The sequence below is a fragment of the Megalops cyprinoides genome, chromosome 4 (genome assembly GCF_013368585.1).
Source record: "Megalops cyprinoides isolate fMegCyp1 chromosome 4, fMegCyp1.pri, whole genome shotgun sequence".
In the NCBI taxonomy this organism is placed as follows: Eukaryota; Metazoa; Chordata; class Actinopteri; order Elopiformes; family Megalopidae; genus Megalops; species Megalops cyprinoides.
The window spans coordinates 34845829-34870724 of NC_050586.1; the positions used below are offsets into that span (position 1 = coordinate 34845829).

The following is a 24896-nucleotide window of genomic DNA, read 5'->3' on the forward strand; positions in this document are numbered from 1 at the left end:
TTCTACATGAATGTTTACCTTAACAAATAAATCCCTGTAAATAAAAGCCATTTTACTTCTGCAAAATTGTGGCTACCACTCATGGCTTTGGTTCTTATGGAACTGTGACTCACAGTATTGATTGTGTTCTAGGTGATTGATGTTTGATTCGCAGGGGAAAATTGTCAGTGGACTACAGGTTTACGAGTTCCTGGAATAATTAGCTGCAGATCAATGTAAGTGATAAGTCAATTGGCCTTGCTGTAATTGATTTGATCGCCCCCATTTTTCTCAAACTGTTCCTTTAGTTCTAATCTCATGCAAACACACTGCCATTTTAAAATTTCCATTTTCAATAGTTAGTGCTGAATTCACTTTCAGAATTACAGTGGTAAAGGTTATTAGAGAAAACAGCAGATTTTCCACTCAAGCATTTACACCATAGTCATAGCTCTGTTGTTTTATTCAACAAATGAACACCTACTTTTTTAATCTATTGTCTGAAAGATCCTGGCAGTCAGTACATTCACACTGTTTGGGGGAATTTCCGAGAGTGTGAGTGGACTGCAATTGACCACCTCTAAGCAGATTAGACATGGGGCTGTGATTCTAGTCTGGTTTGATCATTCACTTGAGTTAAGGCTCGGAGGGGACACGTTGTTGCGTCTTTTGCATTTTCTCTGACGTAGGTCCAACGACCAAAAGCTCAGCTTATTAAATTACATTTGCAAAGACCAGTGTGTGGAAGTTTCATTCATTTGTACTAGCATTTGGGCACAAAATTATTTTGTTCATTTCACTGTTGAGTTTTTGCAAGCCACCTGATATTACTTTAAGAATAATAACATTTAGTGCATTAGTGGCTCGAGGGTAGTCATTATATAATCGTATTCATAGTTCTTGCATGGTCTTTCATTTAGGCCCCACAGAAGAGGAACTGCAAGATGCTCAGTGATAACTTACTTTCTTGTCAAAATAAAACAGGCTTGTGTCATTTATGCCCAAACGTGTGTCTGGCTGTGTTCAAACATGCATGTTTGCTGTCTCACTGCAGACACGCAGTTTTTCAGGTTATGGCACCCTGAATCAATTCACCCACTGCTGGTAGACATATTTGCGGAAATGGACAAACCTATTTTCAGCATCACTGCAGATTCATATTACCAGTATTGATTTCCCTGCTGTTTATGAATGAATACCGACATATAGCGTGCAGGGATGATCAGTATTGGGTAGAATAACGAGAAAGGATCTAAGAGGAAGATCTGAAAATATGAAGAGTAATACCTCAGAAGGTATTGCTGTGACCTCCACAGCTTTGGAGTGGAGCGGCCTGCCTCCTGGTTTCAAATCTACAAGAATGGCTTGCACTGCCCTAACCCCACATACTCTGAATGCAGCAAAGTGTTGAATGCCTTGTGTGTCTGAGGAGTGAATGCTGAAGTAGGCAGACTGTTAACTTATTTATTATTATTATTATTATTATTATTATTATTATTAGTAGTAGTAGTAGTAGTAGTAGTAGTAGTAGTAATAGTAGTAGTAGTAGTAGTAGTATTACTCATAGTGGTAGTAACAACATGTACAATACTACTACTGTTATAACTATGGCTGCTGCTGCTACTACTACTACTGATAATAATAATAATAATAATAATAATAATAATAATGATAATATAATGACAGCAATAAATAATCACCCTGTATTGCAAAGGATATACACTTATAATGCATATCTTTAACACTGAACTGACAGTGGAAAATGCATGAGTCACTTGGTATGACTGTTAGGCAGGATGTACTTTTAACCACAAAAAGATATTTATTTGAAACAAATAGGGACCATTTACAGGCATTTACAGCATACTGGTCATCGACACTGGTAGGCCCTTGCATTTCTGGTGAGCACAATGGACAGTCAATGGTGTCAGCTGTAACATTCCAGGAAACCATGTTTGTTAACATTCATTTAGATTTGTGGGGGATAATGTAAAGCACATATTTCCATCCACGTTTAGTGTTTTTACAAACATTCCACTTAAATATTGACTGTAATTTAAAAAAAGATTTCTAGCTTCCATAATAAGTGCGCTGGAGTAGTGCTTAGGGAACAGTAAGTGGGAGGCGATAAGCTTAAATCCTTAGTGGGGCAAAGATGTGGTACCTTGATGTTAAAATGTGAATTACTGTTATAGATATCCTGGCGACGAATGAATGCTATGTAAAACACAACTGTAGATAAATTTCCGTGCTGCCGCTCAATTCATCTGTTCAGCAAATGGGTATAAAGCACTATCTTAGCTGAGAGACACAACTATCACCAGCAGAGGGCGACAATTGACCATGAATAAATATCTGCTGGAACACAAACAATGCATTTATGTGGTTGTGAAGACGGAACGGGGATGTACAAAAAACATCATTTATTTTAAATAACTGCAAAACTGACAAGATAAGCTAATAATGGATAAACCAATGACTAAAACATATAAAACCCAAGGCAAAACCCACAAATATTCACAAGTTCTGTCCTTCTTTTTCTCCCCTATTCAGCACACTTTTTTAAAAAAAACCTGGTGGGTGTGGCTTCTCCATTATCCAATTTACCTACAAGCTAGCCACACACATTCTCACACTTTTGACTAGCTGGGGGTGAACATGAAAAAAAGCTTTGTATTATGAGGTTTGCAAATGAAAATGCACAGGACCCTTACAAAACACATTCATACAATCTTTTATCATTGCAGAATCTATATGAATTGACCATTTATTTCGGTCATGTTAAACTCTTTTTTAAAGATTTACAACACAAAGGTGATGATAGGAGTAATATAATGTTAACTGAACAGTAAAAACCTAAAGCATAATATTTTAATTTGATGTTAAAATGTATATATTCACAAGGTGGAGCAGTGAGGAATGCTATATGACATCCATCCAGATCAGCAAGAACAGGAACTCCTGTACTACTTTAATTAGCCCAGCCCAGCCAGAACTTCCTTACCCTCAAAACGGATAGCATTGTGGCTGAATAAGCCATCCTGAAGAGTTATCATCTGAACCTGAAAACCTGAGTGGAATATAGATACAGTCCTACTGCTGGCACATTCAAATATGCAATCATTAAAAGGGTTCGCTTGCAAATCATTAAGAAGGATAGAGAAAGGTATCAAACTGGATCAAACAATGCAGAGTCCACAGTTCAAGACATGTAAACGTGCACACAGTTATCATTTAGATAACTATCCTTCCCGGTAGAATTCAGGACAACCTATGTTGATGAGTTAGACTAGAGGCTTCCCCTGTCTGCAGGTCTCCTGAGCTGGCACATACTAATCTCTCATGAAAATTGTTCTGGCTGTTGGATCATGTTGCTGCGATGTTTCTTCGGTGTTGTGAGAGTGGGTGAGTGTATGAAGAGTAGGAGGACAGTGTTAGTTGCCACTGATAGCAGACAGAAACTGTAACTGCTGGTCCACACTCAGTGTGTAACTGGGGGACATTAGCTATCTCGAGAGCAAGTCAAAGTAGTACATTAACCTCATTGGTCTCATTGTCTCCTAGTGAACAAATAAGAATGTTTCTAATCAATGAAGAATATACTCCCTGGACAAATTCAGATTCCACAATAATATAAGAATATAAGAACAGGTACATAACTACAGACTGACATGATATTTTCCATGTAGAATGTCAGTATTCCAATTTTCATATTGCCAACTTATTTTTTGACTTTGTAATGACAATGTTAGTGGCGGAGAACTGTCAGGTCGTATGTCTTAACCCGCACGTTTTACGTTGATGTGACTGCTAATCTTTACCACAGAGGGGCGCTGTGGGATACCCTTAAAAAGAACAGGAGAATGAGCAACAGGGGAAAAGGGTGGGAACTGTCAAGCGTTAAATGTCCTACAGATACATGGTGCTGAACACTCTGTTAGAGTTGAGTATTCTCTTTTTCATACTTTTTAGAATTGTTTGAATGAACCCATATGTGAACCAACATTCTGCTAATTTCCATTTCCCTTGTTCTTAAAAGATCCAATTCTGACCAGATTATCACAGATTAAAATGTAATTTATCACAGATTAAAACTTTTTAAATCTTTTTTTAATTTTTTAAAAATTACAGAATGAATTGCTGGCCTTGTCTATGCTTGTGTGATATCACGGGAAAGTATTTGGCCGTGCAACAGCACAGTAGCTTTTCAGGAAGGGATGTGCAATGTTCTGGCTCTAACCACTAGATGGCGTCAACTCTACATCACATTTGACAAACCGTCACACTGCAGAATGATTTGTTTACCCTCTAAGCCTCCCATCAGTCTAAGGGTTCAAGTTAAAAATCACATTGTATTACAAACAGATGCTACATTCCTCTGCAGCATTTCTGAAGCACAGTACAAACCGTTCTGAGATTGCACAACTATGTTGTCTGTGTATGCACGATTATCTTCCGCCATGTTTGTGGTTTCTCTAACCCATGTTTATGTATTTACAGATCAAGAGCCACTGACTGGCTTACACAATGTCCCCATCTCTACACAGAGTTCACTCACCCAGTCTCCGGGCCAGAACGGTCTCAGGTTATGAAGCCAAGCTTTGTGAAAAAGACAAGTGTCTCCACTGTTGAAATATGCCAATCACCCACATATGCAAGAAATAAAATGCATTTATCATAACTGATTCAATTTATTGTTCCAGTTCCATCATTCCAAATCCACATTCTCTCACTGCTTTCATGCAGGTCTCCTCTGATGGCATTTGAGTTGAAAGCAACAATCCACAGATAAATGCTCTTTTACCTGCCACAAATTGATTCATGAAAGCAGGGTTCAGGTCTGTTCTCACAAGAACAATCCAGAAGTTTGCTCTGCAATTTTGAATTGACAAACATATCTGAAATGGGCCTTGACATGACTTGCAGAGTTGACCTTTGAAGAAACAGCTTGAATGAAAAAAAAAAACTAGCATGCTCAGTTTTTTCAACATTCTTTTATTTAGTCCTCTTTTTTTCCGTACACAACTATATCAATTATAAACACTTCCTCTAAGCCATCAGGACAGTCAAAATACATACCAATATGCACAGAAAAAGTATAAATTATTTACACAGTTAACCACAATAGCATTTTTGTGAGGGTTTCTTTTTAGAAAAAACAAATACAAGGCAAGCTGGACATCAGTCAATAAACATAACTTCATTTCACGTCCTAGCATCCTGAAAAAGATCTTTTCTCTCACAGAATTCTATATAAAATATTAGTGATAGGGCGATAAATGGCTACCAAAGTGTGTTATGTACCTAGTACAAAATTAAATAAGGACAATATAATAAAATAACAGTAAATATCAGTAAATTAACTCAGAAAACATATGAAAGCTCAAATAACTTTAGGGAACATAAATAATTTTTGGACAATTTAGTAAAAAAAAAAAAACAATATTAAAATATAGCACTCGCACTTAAACAGGGGCTAGCCCGCACAATTTCATCTACTTAAATACCTTACCTCACTATCCACCTGGCTTAGGCACCAGGGGCCTAAATTAATGATGGGACAGTAAGGCTTCATGAACCCCAGAACAGGTAGAGCTACTCTGTGCTATCATTAACCCATTGATTTGAACCAATCGTAGTGTTTTTTTTAATGAAGGACAAAGTATTTTGATTGGTTGATATGTCAGTGACTGACAGCACAAAGAAGCTCCACCCCATTATGAAGCCTCACTCCCTCATCTCTAACCTACATCACCTCATTGCATGACTGCATTATGCAGCGCGGGGGTGGGCGGGGCTTTGTGATTCATAAAAGCCTCCTCTCACAAATAGTGAGTAATCTTAAGTGCTTGAAGCGAATAGTACTTCAACTCTATATTTAGCCATGGAGTGGCTAATGGATGAACCCAAATAACACTGATAATGGGGACATGGTATCTCCACACGTACACGCTGTGTACCCTTATGGCCAATGCCCCTGAGATAAGGGAAGGGGGAGGGCTGGGAGGAATGTATTCATTTTTAGTGTATTACAGTTCTTTCCACAGCACAGAAAATGACATCAGTTACTCCTAAACTCGGTGCACTTGGCACCCTCCTGAGAGAAGTCCTCGTCCCAAAAAGGGTGGGAAAACCACACTGGGCTGGAGTGACACAGTTACTCCTATTTACATGTAGAAAAAAATAATGAACGTACACAACAAAAACTACAAACAATGTCAGCGTAAGGACTGAAATCATTTATGCTCCAGCTACATGATGAACAAACAGTTCTGTTCTCTCAGTACGTATAACATGATGCTGGTTTTAGAGAGCAGCTTACGAACCATTCAGACTGAGTTAGCCAACCAGCAGCCAACTCCTATTCATGAAGACAGAACGTACACTTTGAAAATGTCAGGACTCTATTTGCGTCAACAGCATCTGGGTCCCTCCTCACCGCCCGGCCCATTTGCGACCGTCTTCTGGCAGAAGCACGGCAAAATGATTTGTGTCGTCTGGATCCTTTCTCTTTGACAAGAATAGTTTTTCTTTGTTTTAAAAAAAAGACTACAAATTCTTACAAAGAGATGAAAAAAGCAGTCCCCAAACGCCCAGTACGAAGAGCGAAAAAAACGTGACGGTCTCTTAGAAACCCGTTGCGGTGAAACAGCGAGGTCCTGTAAAGATTGTCGTTCCCCTTGTAATGGGGATACTTTGTGTGTCCAGGACGCAGCGGAGCGCGGGCGTTTTGCCAGGGCGGGCTCGGCTGCGCAGCGCGTGGCTTCGGTACTTCACACTCTACTTAGTAGAGTAGACCTGCGGAGCAGAGAGGAGAGATACATTCAGACAACAGCTCAACAGAATGCACAGGAAATATATTTAACATCCCGCAGTAAATGTTCTGTAAACTGTATGTGGCACTGCATCCAATCAGGTGGTTACATAAGTACATGTGTGTGGGGGCAGGGGGGGTGTGTGTGTTTGTTCGTCATTCACACGACTGTATCCACTGGCCTACATCACACCTTCTCCTGTCCAGCTCAGATAACAAAGCCCGGCAATTAAACGGCCTGCTCTGTGTCACTGCATCTCTCTCTGGCCGCGTTTGAGCTCACAAGGTCACACAAGGGTTAATTTCCGTCCTCTGAAACATTAATGGGCTCGAGTCACATCTCGGATGGAGCGCGTTTTTCGCTGACGGGGCCAGATTCGGCTAATGTGACACGCTGTCATGGGAAGGAAACGCAGACAGGGGTAATAAAGCGCCACGCCTGGTGATACCAAAAAGCATGACCCGGTCTCTGCTAGATTTAAGTAGTCATTGCACCCTTCCTAGGGTTCAGTCACAAGTGCAGTGATACTAAATATATGATATGACTCATATCTACAAGTTACATTCTTTTCTTCATAGATGATATTTGCCTGGTATGCAGAAAGATTGATTAAGCACAAAACAGTGAAATATTATAAATGTAGTGAAGACAGAAGCATGCATTATGTGTGCGGCTTGTTTAAAATTGTCTGTTGCTGAGAGGTACTTCTAAAAGCCTCGGACCTTCCAGCAGACATATCTTTTAATCATGACTGTAAGTGTACTCAACGCTTGAGACTGAAAATGAATTATGCTAGCCCTCATCGCAATAAAGAACGTGACAGACATGCTTTCAGTGGCGCTGCATTCATAAATATCCACGTCATGAATTTTTCCTTTCTAAAACTGTAACTTAAAAATAATAAAGTCATTTGGCCTCTCAAACGCAAGGCGGATCAGTTCTCATCCCGACACCCACCAACTATCCCCCCCCCCCCCCTCCCCCGGCACATCCATCGGTCCCCTGCCACGCTCCGAACTCAATTTAACAAACAAAATTATTTTTCCCCATCCATCAACGCCGGTGCGCGGGGCCCGACGATCAAATGAAAATCGACTCGGAGGGACTAGGGGGCCCACCTGCGGCGGTGGCCTAAATGAGATTGGATTCCCGTCGTTGGAGGGGACGCGCTTTGACATGTTTGATGAATGAGGACGCCCCCGCGGTACGCACCTTAGAGACTTCCATCTGTCCTTCTCCATGTTGTTCTCGGGGCCCTCGCTCTCGTACGAGGCCAGGTACAAAGCTGTGGGAAGAGGAGACACATGGTCAGCTAATCTGAGGCACAGTACCACGAAGAACGCCCTATGAGAAGCAGAGACATTCCATATACGGAACAGATAATCAGCTTCGCCCTGAAAGTTTAGGCTCTCCACTTGCTACAAGTTTTCTGATTTATTAGCTGGTTACAAATACTCACCAAGGGGTGCTCCAAAAACCATAACATCTATAGCTAGCATAGCAATGAAGACAACACCAGAACCTGCTGTCATTAAACAAAACCTCTTAGATTTACAGGAGCCAAATATCTGGTTTTAACATATAATATCTTTGGTAGTGCTGTAGCACAGTGGTCAGGAGAAGGGCTTGTAACCACAGGGCTGTTCTTTCAAATGCTGGCACTGCTCCAATGCCCTTGACCTCCAGTTCAATCTGCAGCGCTTCAGTAAATATCCAGCTGTAGAACTGGGTAATATGTAAAAAGCGAGCTATGAAGGTCGCCCTGTGTGAGCACATCTACTGATGAAACCAGTAATGCAATAACCCAAAGAAAGGCTTTTTGGAAGCGGCTCGCTCGGGCACAGGCAATTAGGGCAGGAAATGGCAGCAAATGTGCTCATGCCTGACCTCAGATTGATTTTAGTCAGGGCAGTTTTTTAGGAGGAAGTTTTAGTGGTGATGAAATGATTATAACTGGTGGCATCAACATTTTTTCCAGAAACTGACATTGACTCCTACCTATTCAGTAGTGACAGTAGCATAGAACAGACAGCAAATCTGTGTCCACCCCAAACAAGTACGGGTCTTGGAGAGATTCTAATCTATTGGTCATGAACAGAAGGGGCGGTGTCAGCCCGTGCCACTGGTGGACTTTGGGGTCAGGGGGGCTTACAGCATAGCCACTCTGAGCTCAGCGTGAGATAAGGATTCAAGCCAATGAAGCAGCCGACCTTAAAATTGAATGGATGCACAACTGAGCCGCACAGACAGCTGGATCAGATTGTTATCAGCGCTGCTGGCAGAGGAAATAAACGTGGCAAAAGGCGGTCCGCGCCGCCGCTGAACCGGATCCGCCTGCCGAGCCTCGACCTCGGCCGTGACCGGCGTGGGCCAGACCGGAGGAGGCGGAGCCGCACGTACCGTCCTCGCTGAAGACGGGCGCGGTCAGGAGGTACTGCAGGATCTTGCGGTCTCTCTCGAAGGGGCACTCCACCTTCTTCCAGGTCATGAACTCGCTCACCTGCTTGGCCAGTTCCCAGAATTTCTGCAATGAGACAGGGACACATTGTGGACGCTGGAGGACACAGCTACGCTATGCAACCTTCAACTGCTTGTCCTTTACTGAATCCAGTGACAGAGATCAGTCACTTCGGAAGGACACAGGCCTGACATCAAGCCATCACTCTGTGTTACTCATTAAGAGAACTGAGCTTCCCCATCCTAAAACAGAACTTATCAGGTGCTAAGCATCAGACACATAGATAGGGATAAGGTGATCTTCTCAAACACCAATTTGGGGAGGTACACAAGAAGACTGTATCCGCGAGGTCTCCTTATCTTAATTTACTTAAAAATGAAGGGGATCGTTCTTTTTTCACAGAATGAACTCCATTCATAGACTTCACCAGCTGTGTCAAAAAAAACATGCTCAAGCTTACCTCAAAATTCACATGTCCATTTGGCAGCCGGTTGGCACAGCCTTCATTGAGGAAGTAGATGTCCTTGATTAACAAGCTGAAGAATGGTATGACAATCTGTAGGACAAGAAGAGCGGACAACAGCGTTAAGACGCAGCTCTTCTCTATCCTGATGCTAGTGGGATACTAGAATCACAGACGCTCTGATGACACGAACCAGTACTATCAAGATATTTCAACAACCGGCCAAAGGGGACAGAGATAATCACGAGGCTACAACACTTCCGAGAACCCGGATGGTAAGCTCCTTTAATCGTTTAGACACCCCTCCACAAAACTGATTAGGGTTACTTGAGCACTTGGGCCAGTGACAGAGACAAAATGGAGGACGGCTCCAAGGGAGGCGGTGGATCAGCGCGATGGCCGGTGTCCGTCACAGCACACACCAGGGCTGGGGGGGGGGGGGGGGGGGGGTTTCCAGAACAAGCGCTCCCCCTTTCCATCTAAATCCTACAGATAACGCAATCCCGGGTTCAGAGGATGCATTTAGCCACGTGTGCTCCCGGCGTTAATACCGGCCCCTGCGCCCCTGTGCCGTCCCGCTGAGGGAGGGAGTTCCGGCTGACTGCAGGTGCAGTATAAACACCTGGTCGGGGCGTTCGCCCCACAGCGGCTGGCGGAGCGGAGGTAACGGCCCGGGCCCGGCGGGCAGGAACGGCCCGTCCCCGTTAAGAAGGTAACGGGTACAACAGAGGCTGGAGCGAAACCTCTCACGCAACTCCTGGCTGTGCACTAAGGGACGGTACACCACAACAATGCGGAACACACAGTGGCAGTGATAATACTCTAACTTCACAGCCACATCCCATAATCCCTCTGACATTTCACTGTCTTCACGATGGGTTTCAAGAGGGGCACAGCGCAGCCTGGCTCCATGGCAGTCTTCTCGCCCCCGCTGGCTTTGTGGAGCTAAACTCATTAGTGTACTTGACCACTCAGGCTGCAGTCCTTTATAGAGTGTCATATAGTGAAGGTAGGGCTTTGGAGAGAGGGGTTTCTGATTAATATTATTAAGTGGAACACAGAGCCATTGCTGATCTCCATTTTCAGAGCAGAAGATATCAGGGCAGCGCAATGCAGGAATCTTAAACCAACAGCGCACAGCAAGCATGTGAGATGTCATAATTAATTTATGCCAGAGATACGCCGCTTGGTGATTGCTTGATTGCTGGAGAGCTGAAGTGCACCACCGATCGCTAAGTGGGGCTCCTCTCGATTGCATTACTGTACAGAGGCATTTCTGTCCTGCCACCCCGACCCAAGCCGAAACGTGCAATGGGAAAAACACGTTACGTAAACGTTAGGGCTAAGAAAATTGGCCACGGCTGAGAGGACCCGACTGCGCGGCGGACCATCCGCTGAGAGCCACGAGAGCGGGCATTCCAGTGTGCATGGGAACATTCCGTCCTGGGACCCCTGCCGGGCGGAACCGGAGCGGCTCGCCCCATATCGCGGCAAGCCTGCCACCCCACGTTCCTCAACCAAACATGCCCAAAAAGGCTGAGCGCCTCTCGCTGACAGAACGCGGGAGTATTTCAGCAACGCCCGTTATCTAAAGAGGCCGTGCTCTGGTAATGGCCGGCGCCTCGCCGGGCCGCAGCTGCGAGCTCACCCCGCGCGGGTGGGAGACGGCGGAGAACAGAATGTGAGCTGGCCAACTGCCATATTCTCCGAAAGGGAAAGGAGCATATTTGAGGAGGAAACAGCACGTCTTTTTTTTTTGACGTCAACCCCCCTCCCGGCCAGACGGCCCATTTACGAGTTGACCTCTGTCCCTTCGTTTCAAATGCGGTCTTACGTAACACACAAAACAAATCAAAGACCCAGCGCTTGTTTGGTGTAAATAAGATGTTAGCGCTGCATGGTGGTGATAACAGAGACCACACCAAAGGCCAGGCTTTGCACAGCTCTGCATTAGCTGGAGAGCCTTCAAAGCCTTTCGTGTTCCCACCGCTTGCTTGTGTTTAAATTGCAGATGCGTGGTCGTCTGATATAATCGCTGCTTCGTTTGCGTAATAACTGATCACCCCTTATCGTGTTCAAAACGGTGGGACATCATGTTTGCTGGGTTTTTTTTATTTGTTCCCACACGGCAGTTTATGTCATATTTTTTGTAGCCATCGCTCAATCTAAAGCAGCCCCTCTCCCTTCAAGCGGTGAACGCCCACTCCCAAATGCACTCAATCACAACAACACACACATGTTTCGCAACCTTGTACGTCAGTTGCGGGGAAGGGGGCTTTCCGGCAATCTGGGTGCATGAGTAAAGCTTCCACCAGTTTAAAGACGGGATCCGAATTAATCGCTCGCAGCTTCTCAAAAACGCGATGCAGTTACCACTCGCGATGAGTCACAATTAACACAGTGGCTGAGTTCGGGAAAGCCTGCCTCTGTGAGGTTGAAAACAGCGAGCTGTGGTCGGATTATTTGGGGAGTGGGTGGGATAGGAGGAGGGGTTGCGCTTACCTTCTCCCTGCTGCTGTGGGCTGTTATGGACCTCTGAGTCGCTCCGCGCAGCGCCGTTCGGTAGTTGTAAAAGTTGCTGGATGGATCCATTTGGTGCTGCAGAATTAAAAGGGAGCAACAGAGGGGGACAAGTTACAAGAGGGTGTTCAGGACCTCCTTTTCTCACACTCCCAAAGCAACATTTGTTATATGCTATTTTCACACTGACACTTCACTCCACAGAAAACAATACGGGGGCAAATTTTCCAAATTCCAAACTGAATGTCAGTTGTTCTAGAGGCTATAGCCCTGTAGAGTGTTCAAGCCAAGCTTGAGCTCCATAACCCTGCGACCAGACTGAGGAGCGAATTCACATTTTGCAGCAGAGGGGGGAAAAAACTCAAAACAAAACAAACCCTCAGGGCCCCACACACTGGAGTCCCCTCTGGGACCTCCACAGCAGTAGCAAGGATGGTATGTACAGTTCTGTCAGCGGCTGCCTGGTTCCCTACTGCCCGTGCCAAAAAACCACAGTGTGGACGTGCGCCCCAGAGGCACATCAACTCAATTTCAGTCCTTTCTTCTGCCTCCCCCCCAGACCTCACTACCAGGCCTCAGTCAAGTGGGTGGGAGGGTGTTAACGTTTCGCAAGGCTGTCAGACTCAGTGCCCATATAATGACACGTGAGGGTTTAAATAGTACTGCGGTCTTTTGATTTAGGTTATGGAAAGAAATTACAATCAGTGGACAGACAGTGTACAGTAGCAGGTAATCCAGGGATCACAAACACCTAAAAAAACTGACTTTGCGTATCCAGCGCTGACATGACTGATGTTCTCAGCATGACCCTTGACGGGAAAACTTGCTTAGCGGCGTACTCAAAAAGATAAAAGTGGCGAAGAGGCCCACTACCTGGGCGTCTTATCAGGGAGCTCGCATGTAGATTCAAATTCAATTAACTTTGGCGGAGAGCGACGAGGTGGCTCTGAGTCACCGCATACAAGTGCGAGGTTTGATTGCTGCACACCCCCATGATCCCACGTACTCATCTGCTCTCCAATTAGCGGGAACCAAAGCTCCTGCAATTACCACCTCGGCTCATTGTCTGGAAAGCTCACCCACGCGCCGATACCCACCTACGCGCGCGGTCATCGCCCGCCATCGCTGGTTGAGAAAAACAAGAACATCAGAAAGACGGTCCCGTGTGAAACTGTATCTGCTCTTACCTCCAGGATGTCGAACTTGGCGGTTTTGACTTTTCCCCAGGTCTTCTTCAGCCGGGACACCGGGCTCATGTTCATCCCAGCTGCAGGAGGGAGAGGGTGGGGGGAGGGGGGGGGGGGGTGGTTGAGGGTTTGGAGAAAAGGGAGGGACATAAGTGTCAACACTCTGCATTCAGACGGTTTGGGCAGATACGACGGCCAGCTGCGGCCTCTCATTCTCGCCTCCACCCGGCCGCCCCTCCCCTTAGCGCCTTCCCGGAGGGACAATGCCATCAGTGTCCCCTGTCCCCGACGCGGTGTTGAACATATGGTAACAGGGCGTTTGAGCGAGACGGCGCCGTGTGAGGTCAGCAGCGGAGATGTCACCTCCGTGTCCCCACGGCACAGAGGGGACATTCTCCACAGTCTCAACAAACGCGCTCTCCTCTGGCGTACGCTTGGCTTTGGCAGCCAGTGCCAGAATTCTTCTTTCATTCCGTAACACTGCGTTCTGTTACAAGACCAAACCCCTCACTGAGGGCCTGCTCCATGTTTATCTCCACATCTTAGCCTGTGTTGTAGTTTTCGCTCGGCCCTTTTATTCACATCGAGCACGATCACAGATGAATGGGAAGAGTGTTACGCAATACGCGCAAATAAGTTTTTTTCTTGTCGTTTGCGTGCCAAAAAGCAACAGTATTACAGATGCTTCAAAACAGTAGCAACATTTTGTAAGTGTAAGCAGTTAGCCTTCTGCCTTTCCCAGACAAGCGATGAAGTTTCCCCAAAGGATTTTGCCGCAATGACAGGTGCTGGTGACGCAGGCAGCCTCTCGTCTTTGCAGTGGCATTGATGGCACTCAATCCGAATCCCATGCCCCAGACGCCAGCCGCAGCCCCCATCACTGTGCACAGTGTTGTAGATACGTGGGGCAAAACAAACGGCTCAAAGGGGGCCAACCTTTCCCATGACATGTTTGTTCTTTTTCGCCAGTCTAATTTTTCCCCCCGTCTCCCAGGGGAAGGGTTGTGTAACAACCTGCCTGGGGCAGAGTCTCCAGGGACACGATGAAGACTGGGACAGCTGGCTCCCCCCCCCCAACTACTGCCCCTCTCTCTTGGTCAGCGTTGACCATCTGCCTGCGGAACATAGCACTGGTCATGACTGCCCCCACCCCCCACCCCCCTCGCTAGCTGGCCAGCTGCCTCCCCTGGCCACTTCACCCTCAGTCCTCCTCCCACACTCTCTGAGGCCTGGGCCCACATTACCCATGATGCTCTGAGCAACCATAAGTTACATCACAGCTTTTCCTGAACTAGAAGCGGAGTGATTTTCCATTGTTGTTTATTCAAAACAAGAAAAAGGACAGCTTTAATCATATGGCAGTTTTTGGTCTTTTGTAACTGTGGGAAAATCTCCAATTAAATAACCAAGCTTAACCACTTTTATAACATGTTTAATTACAGCTATAATTGCAGTGTATTTATTTTGGGGTGTGCTGGGGGGATTAGAAGAGTGCTTTGTCATGAAACTTTGCAGAACAGCGAATTGCAAATTGTGTTAGCTGATCGGATTTTCAATAAAAGCTTTCTGTGATGAATAGGAATTGGGGCAAATTGATGTCGAAATGAAAAGGAACTTAAAAAAAAAACACAAAAGAGCACTCACAGATAATTGCCATGAGGGAGTTGAAGTTGCCTATGTTGAAGCACTCCCGGGCCACGTCGATGAAGAACTCGATGACCCGAGCCCTCTGCTTCTTCTTAACAGGCTGCGAGGGAGGGTAGAGAGGAAAGTGATTATTAACCTACTGATCTGGGCTCAGTGGGACGGAGGTTAGGAGACACTGCGGCTAGCCTGAGGACCACTCACCATGCAGATCTCTGTGGCCACCAGGTAGCTGAGTCTGTTGAACCACGCCACGTACGCCTCCAGGTTACTCGCCTTCTTGTGATCGCTGAAGCAGCTCTGTGGGGAACATAAGCACAGATCCCATTTAAACCGGTGACAGCTACTTCAAAAGGCTGCTGCAGAGAACTGTGATTTTTCTTTGAAGGACACTGGTTTTGCAGTGCAACGAAATGAAAAATACCCCCACTGCTTGTAAAGATGTAGCCCCGCTTGAAATCCAATGATTATAGGAAAATGCTGTACTTAAGCCATTAAAAGCATTTTTTCCCTTTATTACGGGCATTTCGGACAAAGCCCTTTTTGACCCTTGCCATACGTATATGGCTGAATTTGGGTACATTTTATATGCACTACAAACTACACTGAACGTATGGAGATTTTTTCTGTTTTTCCCACTCAGTCCACTGCCCCTGCTATATCTGCACAGAGCTGCCAGCCTGAGTTCACCGCCCCTCTGACTGACACCATCATCAGCCAATCATTTCCCTTCTAGGCCTTATGGGAGGGGCATTTTCAGGAATCGCACTGAGAGCCCATGGTGCTGCTCAAGCACAAAGAGGAGCGCGCGAAAAACTTTTCGTTGCCTAGCAGCAGAAAGCCATGGGCATTTGCCTGGATCATACAAACCATTGGGGGCTTTGTAGGGTCATATGGTTGCTAGGCTATCATTCATGAGAATGCTATTCAGATTGTAGAAAGATAAAATGTTGCAAAAAAAATCTAACTAATAATATTTAGTCTTCACAATGTCTAGACTGCACCATAAAAGACTATTTACAGAAACAGTATGCTGAATGTGGGGCGAACACACATAAAAGTATCAGACAGATATTTTGCACAATGTGAATAATTATGAGGAAAACATTGCTTTTCACGGCTCCTTAAATTAATAAACGCTGAAATGAGCCACTCGGGAAATAATCTTCCGGTTTTATGTTCTAATTGATGTTTATTCTTTTGAGATGATATCTTAAAAATGATATTCAATGTGGTGGCATATTTCCCCCCCAAGGCACTCAAGCACAATTAAGTTAGTGGAAGAATCTAATTCATGGTCAGGCGCCAAAACCCAGTGACTGCTCTGAGCTGCAGCACAAGACGGATTAGATGTAAAACTCTTATGCAACTGGTGCTGACAGGGCTCCTTCTGTTCAGACGCGCGCATTACCTTATCGTTGTCCAGCGGGCCTTTCTGAGCAAAGGCTTGGACAAACTCCTCAGGGCCAATATAACTCAGTCTTTCCTGAAAAGCAAAGATAAGTCCCTTATTTCCACCCCTCTGCATTGCATTGTAGATAAACAACACTACAGCAAAAAAACACTTCAAGGGGTTAATTACCCTCTACACACACACACACACACACACACACACACACACACACACCTATATATACACATATGTGTGCACACACACAGAAAGCAGTGAATAAGATGCAAAGAGAACCCTCGTGAGGGTCCTGGTTTCCCAGCATGCCCCAGTGTGCCACTCACCAGCTCTATGTGAGTGAGCTGCTGGGCGAGAGTAAATGGGTCGTTGCAGATGGTCAGGATGTCCCGCTGGATGGACTGGGGCTTGGTCTTCAGGACGGTCAGCCTGTCCGTGGCCGTGGCGTTGATTTTGGCCAGGGCCTCCTCATACTGGCTGAGGGTGGCTAGCTTACGGATCAGAGCCTGGGTCACCTGCTGGACCGCCTTGCGGTAGAGCTGCGAAGACACAAGGCAAACGTTCATTATGTTGCAATTACATACTTGTGTAGCAGACAGGTTAGCTTACCATGGACTCTGTTACGCAAATTATCTATTTGTACACCTGGGCATTTGCTGAGGCAATTCAAGTTAGGTGCCTTGCTGTCTTTGTGTACGTTCAGTGCCCCACCCCAGATTTAACCCTGCAACCATCTGGTTATAAATCCATTTCCCCAACCACTAATCAGTGTGGCCATCACACTTTTAGGATTTAGTGTCTGAATTCAGTTTATTAGTACATACAATTAAAATGCATAAAACAACAACAAAGATGTTTGAACAGGTGAACCAAACTTCACTGGAAGATTTCAAGTACACAAAAAAACAAGAAAAATCTCTTCTGTAGGTTTGTGCTGATATATCGTTTTTAGCAGTTACTGCAGTAACCATACATGAGCCGCGCAGTCATACACATAAGGACATTCATATACGCCGGGAGAGACGAACGCTCTCTCATTGGAAAGCCTCGCAATGCCGCTAATGGGTTGCAGAGCTATGCTGTAATCTAATTGGCACACAGAGATGCACAACTTGCTCTTTGAGCCTTACGAAAATCATGCATCTCCACTGAAAGAAGATCAGAGGCAGGGGTCGCCCCGGGGTCGCCCTGGGGGTCCTAGTCTCCTCTTGATATCGGAACCCAGCATTGCGTGATGTTAGATAACCGGGCTCTGACACACTTAGGGAAAGTGATTGCATAATGTTTGCAGAGGCCGGCCCTGTCCTACTTCTCCCCAGGCCGGTCAGTGGAGTAAACAGCAACATCCTGCTCCCTGCCTTTGACCGCTGTCGGCTGCTTGCTCAGCGCCGACTGGCAAGATTCTCAGAGGCCATGATCTGAAAGGAGGCCTCATTTTTAGACGTGCAGTCAGGGGTGGGAAGGACGTTTTGAGCCGACACTCAGAGCCCGAGTAGTTTTCTTTCTCTCCCAATGCGTTTTTTTTTTTACTCCCGGATCTGTCAATGTGACGCCCGGGCACTCTGGGAAATTGAAATGAGCCATCTGTCAATCAGCGGGGCATTGTGAGGTTACAGGGACGGCGGATGAGAGCGGACCCTCTCTGTAATCCGCCTGTCAGTTCCCCCGGTGATGAATTCCTTTCAGCCCCGATGTACTCGCGCTTCCCTTTCCACGCCGACCGCTTCTCTCTCTCTGCACCTCGGCAGAACCCTGCTGCCACCGCCGGCTCACAAATTATTAAACGGGTTTTTGGCAAGACGTGAGCCGTGCCCGGAATCCCTAACCGGAGACCTCTGGAGGAGGCGGAGGTGACGCACTTTTGTGTCAGGGGGCTGTGAACGTGCAGAGCATGCGTCAAACATAGCAGAAAGCGCTGTCAGATCCGTACCCATTTGAATAAAATGGAGGCGTTGTATGTGTTAGAGGTAGAAAGAGTTTGGGGTTTTTGGAAAATACAGATGAAAGATAAAATTAATGCCCTGAACCTGAAGAAAAAATTAGCATTTTTGTCATACTCATGCTCTTTGCTTATATTTATTTGAGAAATTACATTCATCTGCTTCCTATTTTGATAACCACTTTCATTCCAAAGGGCAGAGAAGAATCCCAGTATAGATTATTCCTAAAAAAAAAAAACTGTTCTTTTATCACTGGTGCATGGGTCAGTGGCTATAAATGGCTCTTTGTAGGGCTTAGCAGTAGGTACAATGGTGTTCAGAGAAGCAGGATCATTTGATCACACCTTGACCGCATAAGTGTCAGATAAACCTGATCTCTCGTTTCACAAGATCCTCTTATTGTGATGAAAACTGCCTGTTTATATACCACTGGGCAAGAGATCAAAGGGAATCATCGATTGTCTCTTGAAAGTTTACCATCTGGTGAGGCTTCTGTCTCCTCCGCAAATAGAGGGAGCGTATATTTAGAAACAGGTCCTGGAGATAACTAGCTGACATTTTCAAGCAGCGCGCGGCTCGCCCGTTGTGACACGCGGCGTTCAGAAAGCTCTGTTTCCGCCAAGGTTTAACCTGGCACGCAAGCACACGGCAGCCGGGCTCACGGCACGACCCCTGTCAGATGGCCTGGTTCACATCCCTTACCAGTTTTTTTTTCCCCGGAGCAGCGACATCACTTCCTGCCAGGATCACATGACCCGCTCCAGAAGTCTCTCGTGTTGTTATGTAAACAGCACTGTTGACGGAAATGGCGCCTTGGCAATGGGAGGGCCCTGCAGGTCCAGCCTGGGACTTGTTTGGGCTGGATGTAAGGCAGACCTCAGCCTTCCCTATATAGCCGACCGCTTCCCTAATGACAGGTCTCGCAAATCAAGGGCTAAGAGAAGAAGTGTAGCCTGAAATCCACCGCAAACAGATGCTCTAGGATCTATTCTAGGCACTTCCCAACCCATACGAGTTTTACAAAAAGGTCCAGTTAGGAACACGCACTGCGCCAAGGATGCAGGTCCCGGTCAGGCTTGTGCACGCGAATGCACCACAGCAGATCGGTGGTCGAGGTGTTAAGTCGCATCACGTTGAAGTGCAGTAACTTTCCAGCAAACTCTCATATTTTTCTCTGGGATCAATAGAGCACATTGTCCCTTCTCAGCCCTTTTCTCCCCTCTTCTTCTGATCGATTCCAAGTGCTGGAGAGTACATCAGAGTGCAGCTATTGTTGCTCTCGGGGGCATTCTCATATTTATTGATAAATGGAGGCATTGTCTGTTCGCCCAAAGGCTCCAAGCACCGAGAGTCACCCACCGCTTTGCCTATGTGAGGCGACCGGCCTGCTGTGTGAGTAACACACACGCACACACTGCATGAGCACCGCGAACGACTGCAATGCACAGCCATAACGTCAGTTTCTGCGGGACCGTGAATGCGGTCTCACATCTGCTCAGGACCTTGCCCATCCAAAGCCAAGTGCACAGGGAGCGCGGCAGGCTGACGGACACATGCAAATACCTCGTGTGACCTTACTCTCCAGCAAGCCTCACTAAACTGTGGGAAACAGGACAGGCAACATCCGTGTTGCTGACAGTTGCTCTTATTTCGAAAAGCTGACAGCGAACAGTGATTTCAGCAGCCAAACCGATAATCCGTCATCCTGACTGCAATAAAATCTAGCCAGCAACGGATGACTAAAACTCCGCTGCAATGACAGTGATCACTAGGACAGGGACCAAAGTCAATTCATTAGTTTCATTTTCAATATCTGCTGTTTTTGCTGCCAGATAAATCATTTCTAGACGAGCCGTCTTTTCTGGGCAGATGTCCGTCAGAACAGTTTTCCACGTATCTTTGATCGCTGCCTGCCTGTCTTAACACTGCCCGCCCGCAGTTACCCTCAGTATTCCTCTATTGGCAATACAGAAGAGACGACACATGAGAAATCACAGGCACAAAGTAGGCTGAGTTCCCAGCTCTGGTAATATCACTAGGTCACGGGTTCTTATTGCAGAGGGGGAAAAAAAAAAACTAACATCAGGTGAGAACAGAAAAACACACACAGAGTGGGGAGCATTGAGAACAGAACATCTGAAACAGGCCACCCTAACATAATTCATGTGGTTTGGATCATCACTGTTGATCGCATACATTAAGTCAGATTCATTTTACTGCAAAGCGTTTCACCAGCATGACACGGGAAATCTGAGACAGTGTAAATTGTTATCATAACTTGTACAGGAGGAAATCTAGAAGGCCTGGTGTGAGTTATACTGGATTATACTGATGATAACTGTAAAGTCATCTGTCATTACCCTGGATAAAAGTGCCTGTGGAGCAAGCGTGTGCTAAACCTGTGACATTCTAGTCAGCGCTAGTTCAACAATTCAAATGCTGTCTGTGGAAGAGCATCAGAGCTGACAAAAGCAGCCAGAAGCCTGAACAATGCAGCTTTTCTTTTAATGCAGCCAGGCCTTGCAAACTGCTTTGTAGCTAGAAAAACTTCCATCACCCAATCCACACACACCAACCCCCCACCTCAATCCCCCCCCCCCCTCCCAATGCTCTCTTATACACACACCGGTTGCCTGCTGATCCAGGTGAATCCAGTCATTTAAATGTAATGCACGTTGTTCTCTCTCCAGAGTGTGAACATCAGAAGCTTCACAGTAATGCGTGTTGGAGGCCTCTAAGTAAAAGAAGCCGCAAAATGTTTCCACCAACTCTCTGTTGTTCTGCTATGAGGGGAGTACTATGAAAAGGAGGCTTTGAGATTTTGCTATACTGTGCCGCTGCAAAAAGTATAGCATCTCACTGCCAGCGGGCCAGAGATGCACATAAACACATAATTGTCCATAAAAAAGAAAATGAAGAAACTAGGTTGCTGCAAGCTCACAAATAACCACAAACCGTAGACTAAGAAACACTGGCCTACAGGCCTAATAAACTGGGTGACAGTCTCGCCCGGGGGCAGGAGATGACCCGAAATCTGCCTGTGAGAGACTGCTGGGACGTAACAGCTGGAGCTGGGCCGTAACACACTGACCTCGTCTCCGCTGGCCAATCGGTGCGTGAGCTCCTTCAGGCCGCGCATCATGCGCTCGTCCCTGAAGTCGTAGGGGAACGTCTCCGTCCACTCCGTCAGCAGCTGCAGCACCTTGGGGGCGATCTTCCTGATCCTCATCTGGGATTGGGTGGGGAGAGAGGGCGCCAGGCAGGTCAGACACTCACACACAAACGCAGGTTTCACATGTAAACGCAACACTCCTCACGGTTAACACCCAGTAATGAACATGTGGCCGACAAATTCAAACTGAGGGGACTTAAGTCACGCACTGAACCACAAACAAAGAAAGCAGACACCACACAATCAATTAAGGCTGACATGAGGGCTTTGCGAGCATATTTATATGATACATCAGGATGTTTTGCCTAACGTACAAGAGATCTTGCTCCCATTACAGCTCACATTAGCAAGGGAACAGCAGGGTGACCAGTGGGGGTGACGAGCGGAGCGGCCTGTACCTTGTCAGCCTGGGGGTCGCTGAGTCTCTCGTGTTCCACGCAGAGCTGGCACACTTTGGCCATGAGCTCATGGGGGTGGATGAAGAGCCGGGAGCTGAGCAGGAAGGTGAAGATGTACGTCCTCTGTGATGGAGAACAGGAGGTTGTGTCAACATACAGCGTAGAGCCTTCCGTTTTCCATGTGGGGAGTGTAAATAACCACTCCGAGGGACACACATTTACGCAGATAGTTTATGAATAAGGCCGCAAAGCCTGGAGCGAGGTGGGGGGTGCGCGGGGGAGTAGTAACTCACATCAGGGTAGTAGTCCACGCTGGGGACTAAGTGCTGAATGAGGGCCTCGAGAGACCCTGACACGAGGTTGTTGTCATGGTAATACAGCCCAGCGTAGCTCTCCTCCTTTGTCTGGTAGAGATTCTTGTTATAACCGCTGGTGCCAAACACTCCCGGAAACGGCGGCGTTTGAGGCATGTTGTCCTGTTTTAAAAAAGGGCAGAGGAAAAACAAAAGGCTCATGAGGAAGCGGAACAAAACACACTCCTCCAGACATTCCTGGAAAAAAAAAACCCACAGAAGGTGGGGAACATTTTGCTAACCACAGCTTCAAAGTGGAAAAGCATGTTTTTTTCGTTTCTCATTCTCCACGAATAAGACACGATCAACACAGCCAAGACAGTCGACCAGAGAGATTCAGCTATATTCACAACACATATAGTGACTGAAATCTGCTAAATATTTAACAAATGCCAAAATCCTGCTGCTTTCATATGAAGTTGGCAAAACCATAAGCTAAACGCTCCATGCACAGGTATGACACAATATTGACTGACATGGTTAGTATGGGATCATATTCAGCCCTTATTTGCCACCATCACTCTGTCAGGGGTGTCTCAGGCAGGAGGGCAAGGCAGGAACCACACTTGCTAATCCACCATGATAGCTGCAGCTTCCTGGGGAAGCGAAATGTTTCTTCTGCACTGGTTTAAATACAATAATCCCCCCCAAGCTCTTAGGTCACGTGGACGGCAGCACAGTGCACCCTTTTACAGGGGGACATGATAACCAAAAACATTCTGACCTCCAGATGAAAGCTCTGGAAACAGAACGCTGATTATTCCCCGTGGATGCTGAGAGGGAGAACCCCGTGGATGTTCTCCGGAGAGACAACGTGAGCAGAACTGGGCCAGCTCTGGGCACATAAACAACTCCGAGGTGGGTATCACGATCCTCTGCACACAGCTGCCTCCCCCTGCCAATTCCTCAACGCCCTTTTTCCCAGAAAGTCTGCGGACCCTCCAGCTAATGAACCACCTGACCGCTGGCCTGCTTCAGCGGGCCTGCACGAGCCACAGTGGAACCCCCCCCCCCCCTTCTTTTTCTCGTTGGCTCTTAAAAAAAGTCTGCCAGCAATTAAGCGATTAGGCGTATTCCTCGAGCCGGTGTCCGTGACCAAGATGCGCCGATCCGCACAATGCAGGCATTCAGAGTGCCGGCACGGGGCACAGGAACCTCAGACAATGGGCAACTCCACGGCCACCCCCCTGTCCATTGAAGGAGCCAAGGGGCCGGGGTCAGAAAGGGAGCCGGGTGTTGCCAGGGATCCCTCTTCCATAAGCCCGTGGATATTTGCATCAAAATGAGAGTCTTAGAAGTCAGATCAGCGCCCTCAGCATCTGTTCCGACATGTGCTCCCGCCATTCTTCCACGGCAATGGGATGAACAGAGCCGAGGAATATCAATGTCAAAACTGCGCCCCCCTTCTCCCACCTCCCTCTCAACCAAGGAAACAAAGAGGATTGCAAAACCCTCTGAATCAGCGTATACTTTACAAGTGTCACTGGGAATTATAAACTACAACAAACCCAGCTACTAAGAATGGCTAGTATAACATAATCATTTACCACTGATGATCCAATTCCTCAAGCATTAACAGCTCGTATGTAACAGCTCATAGGATTCAAGTGATAAAATACATACTACATATTCCTACAAAGGCTTTTTGAAAACAGTTGTCAGTAATAAACTTTTAAGCGGAGCCGTTCTCAACTTTGTCCAAAATGGTGGCACCTCCATGCACGCAATTGCTCCACATCCCCAGACGCGCGGAAAGCAGCGCGCGAAAACACTGAGCCCCCCCCCCCCACCGCCTGAGGGTGCATCTGAGAGAATGACATCATCGGGGGCCCCCAGAAGGGGCTCTGAGGAGCCATTGAATTGGCGAAAGCCCCCCCCCCAAGTCCCTTTTCACAGGCACACCCCCCCCCCCCTTGGTGACTCTTCATCCGCCGATAATGCCAGCTGCACCACAGCGTATTCCCGTAAAAAAAAAAAAAAAAAAAAAAGGGCTGGAAAACAAAGTGGGGGCAGATCACTCGGCAGACATCTGAAACTATTTGCATTTGGGTTCCAGGTGTCGGACACACGGGCCACATGTCGGGCCACAATGCCTGACAAAGGCAAACGTCCCCGAGTCGCTGTTGATTTAGGCTCACCGCTGCGCTGGGTGGGAAAACAAACAAAAGCACCGAGTCCCTAAAATAGGATATTGTTTTTGTTGCGGTCTAAGCGTGCAAGCAAAGGGCGCGGGGCCATCTGCCCCCCAAAACTAAAATAACGCAGGGGCTGGAAATGGCTCAAAAAAAGAAATAAACACAACATGGGACAGTCCCAAAAGATCAAGTCTTCAGAAAACTGTTCTATTCCATTTCTTAAGGGAGAGATTTACGAATGTGTATCTGCATATGTATTCATGAAAAATGCTCCCAGCTGAAACGCTGGCACAGCCTTTGGTCAACTCAGCGTCACATGATGGCCATTATCTCAAACGGCTGCTCAGAACACAACTGAGTCAAGATGTCTTGTGTCAGTCTGGTTCACAGGGGACTTCCTCCCACATTGGATATTAATAGCTAC

The 24896-nt window shown here is 46.5% G+C and overlaps 1 protein-coding gene across 3 annotated transcripts in view; it reads right to left on the bottom strand.

Annotated features, from left to right (window-relative positions):
- Positions 1-5255: 5255 nt before the first annotated feature.
- Positions 5256-24896, bottom strand: part of rasgef1ba (RasGEF domain family, member 1Ba) — a 90962-nt gene continuing 71321 nt past the window's right edge. For 2 of the 3 annotated variants that reach the window (XM_036526420.1, XM_036526421.1), the window contains 13 exons: positions 22278-22460; positions 21985-22107; positions 21506-21643; positions 16801-17013; positions 16478-16552; positions 15271-15366; positions 15067-15169; positions 13423-13502; positions 12218-12313; positions 9713-9808; positions 9195-9318; positions 8007-8079; positions 6753-6777 (listed from right to left, as the gene is read on the bottom strand). In XM_036526420.1, the coding sequence (XP_036382313.1) occupies positions 6753-6777; positions 8007-8079; positions 9195-9318; positions 9713-9808; positions 12218-12313; positions 13423-13502; positions 15067-15169; positions 15271-15366; positions 16478-16552; positions 16801-17013; positions 21506-21643; positions 21985-22107; positions 22278-22460 (1425 nt within the window). Of the gene's footprint in view, positions 6778-8006; positions 8080-9194; positions 9319-9712; positions 9809-12217; positions 12314-13422; positions 13503-15066; positions 15170-15270; positions 15367-16477; positions 16553-16800; positions 17014-21505; positions 21644-21984; positions 22108-22277; positions 22461-24896 lie in introns of all 3 variants that reach the window. The other variant, XM_036526419.1, reaches the window with a different exon arrangement.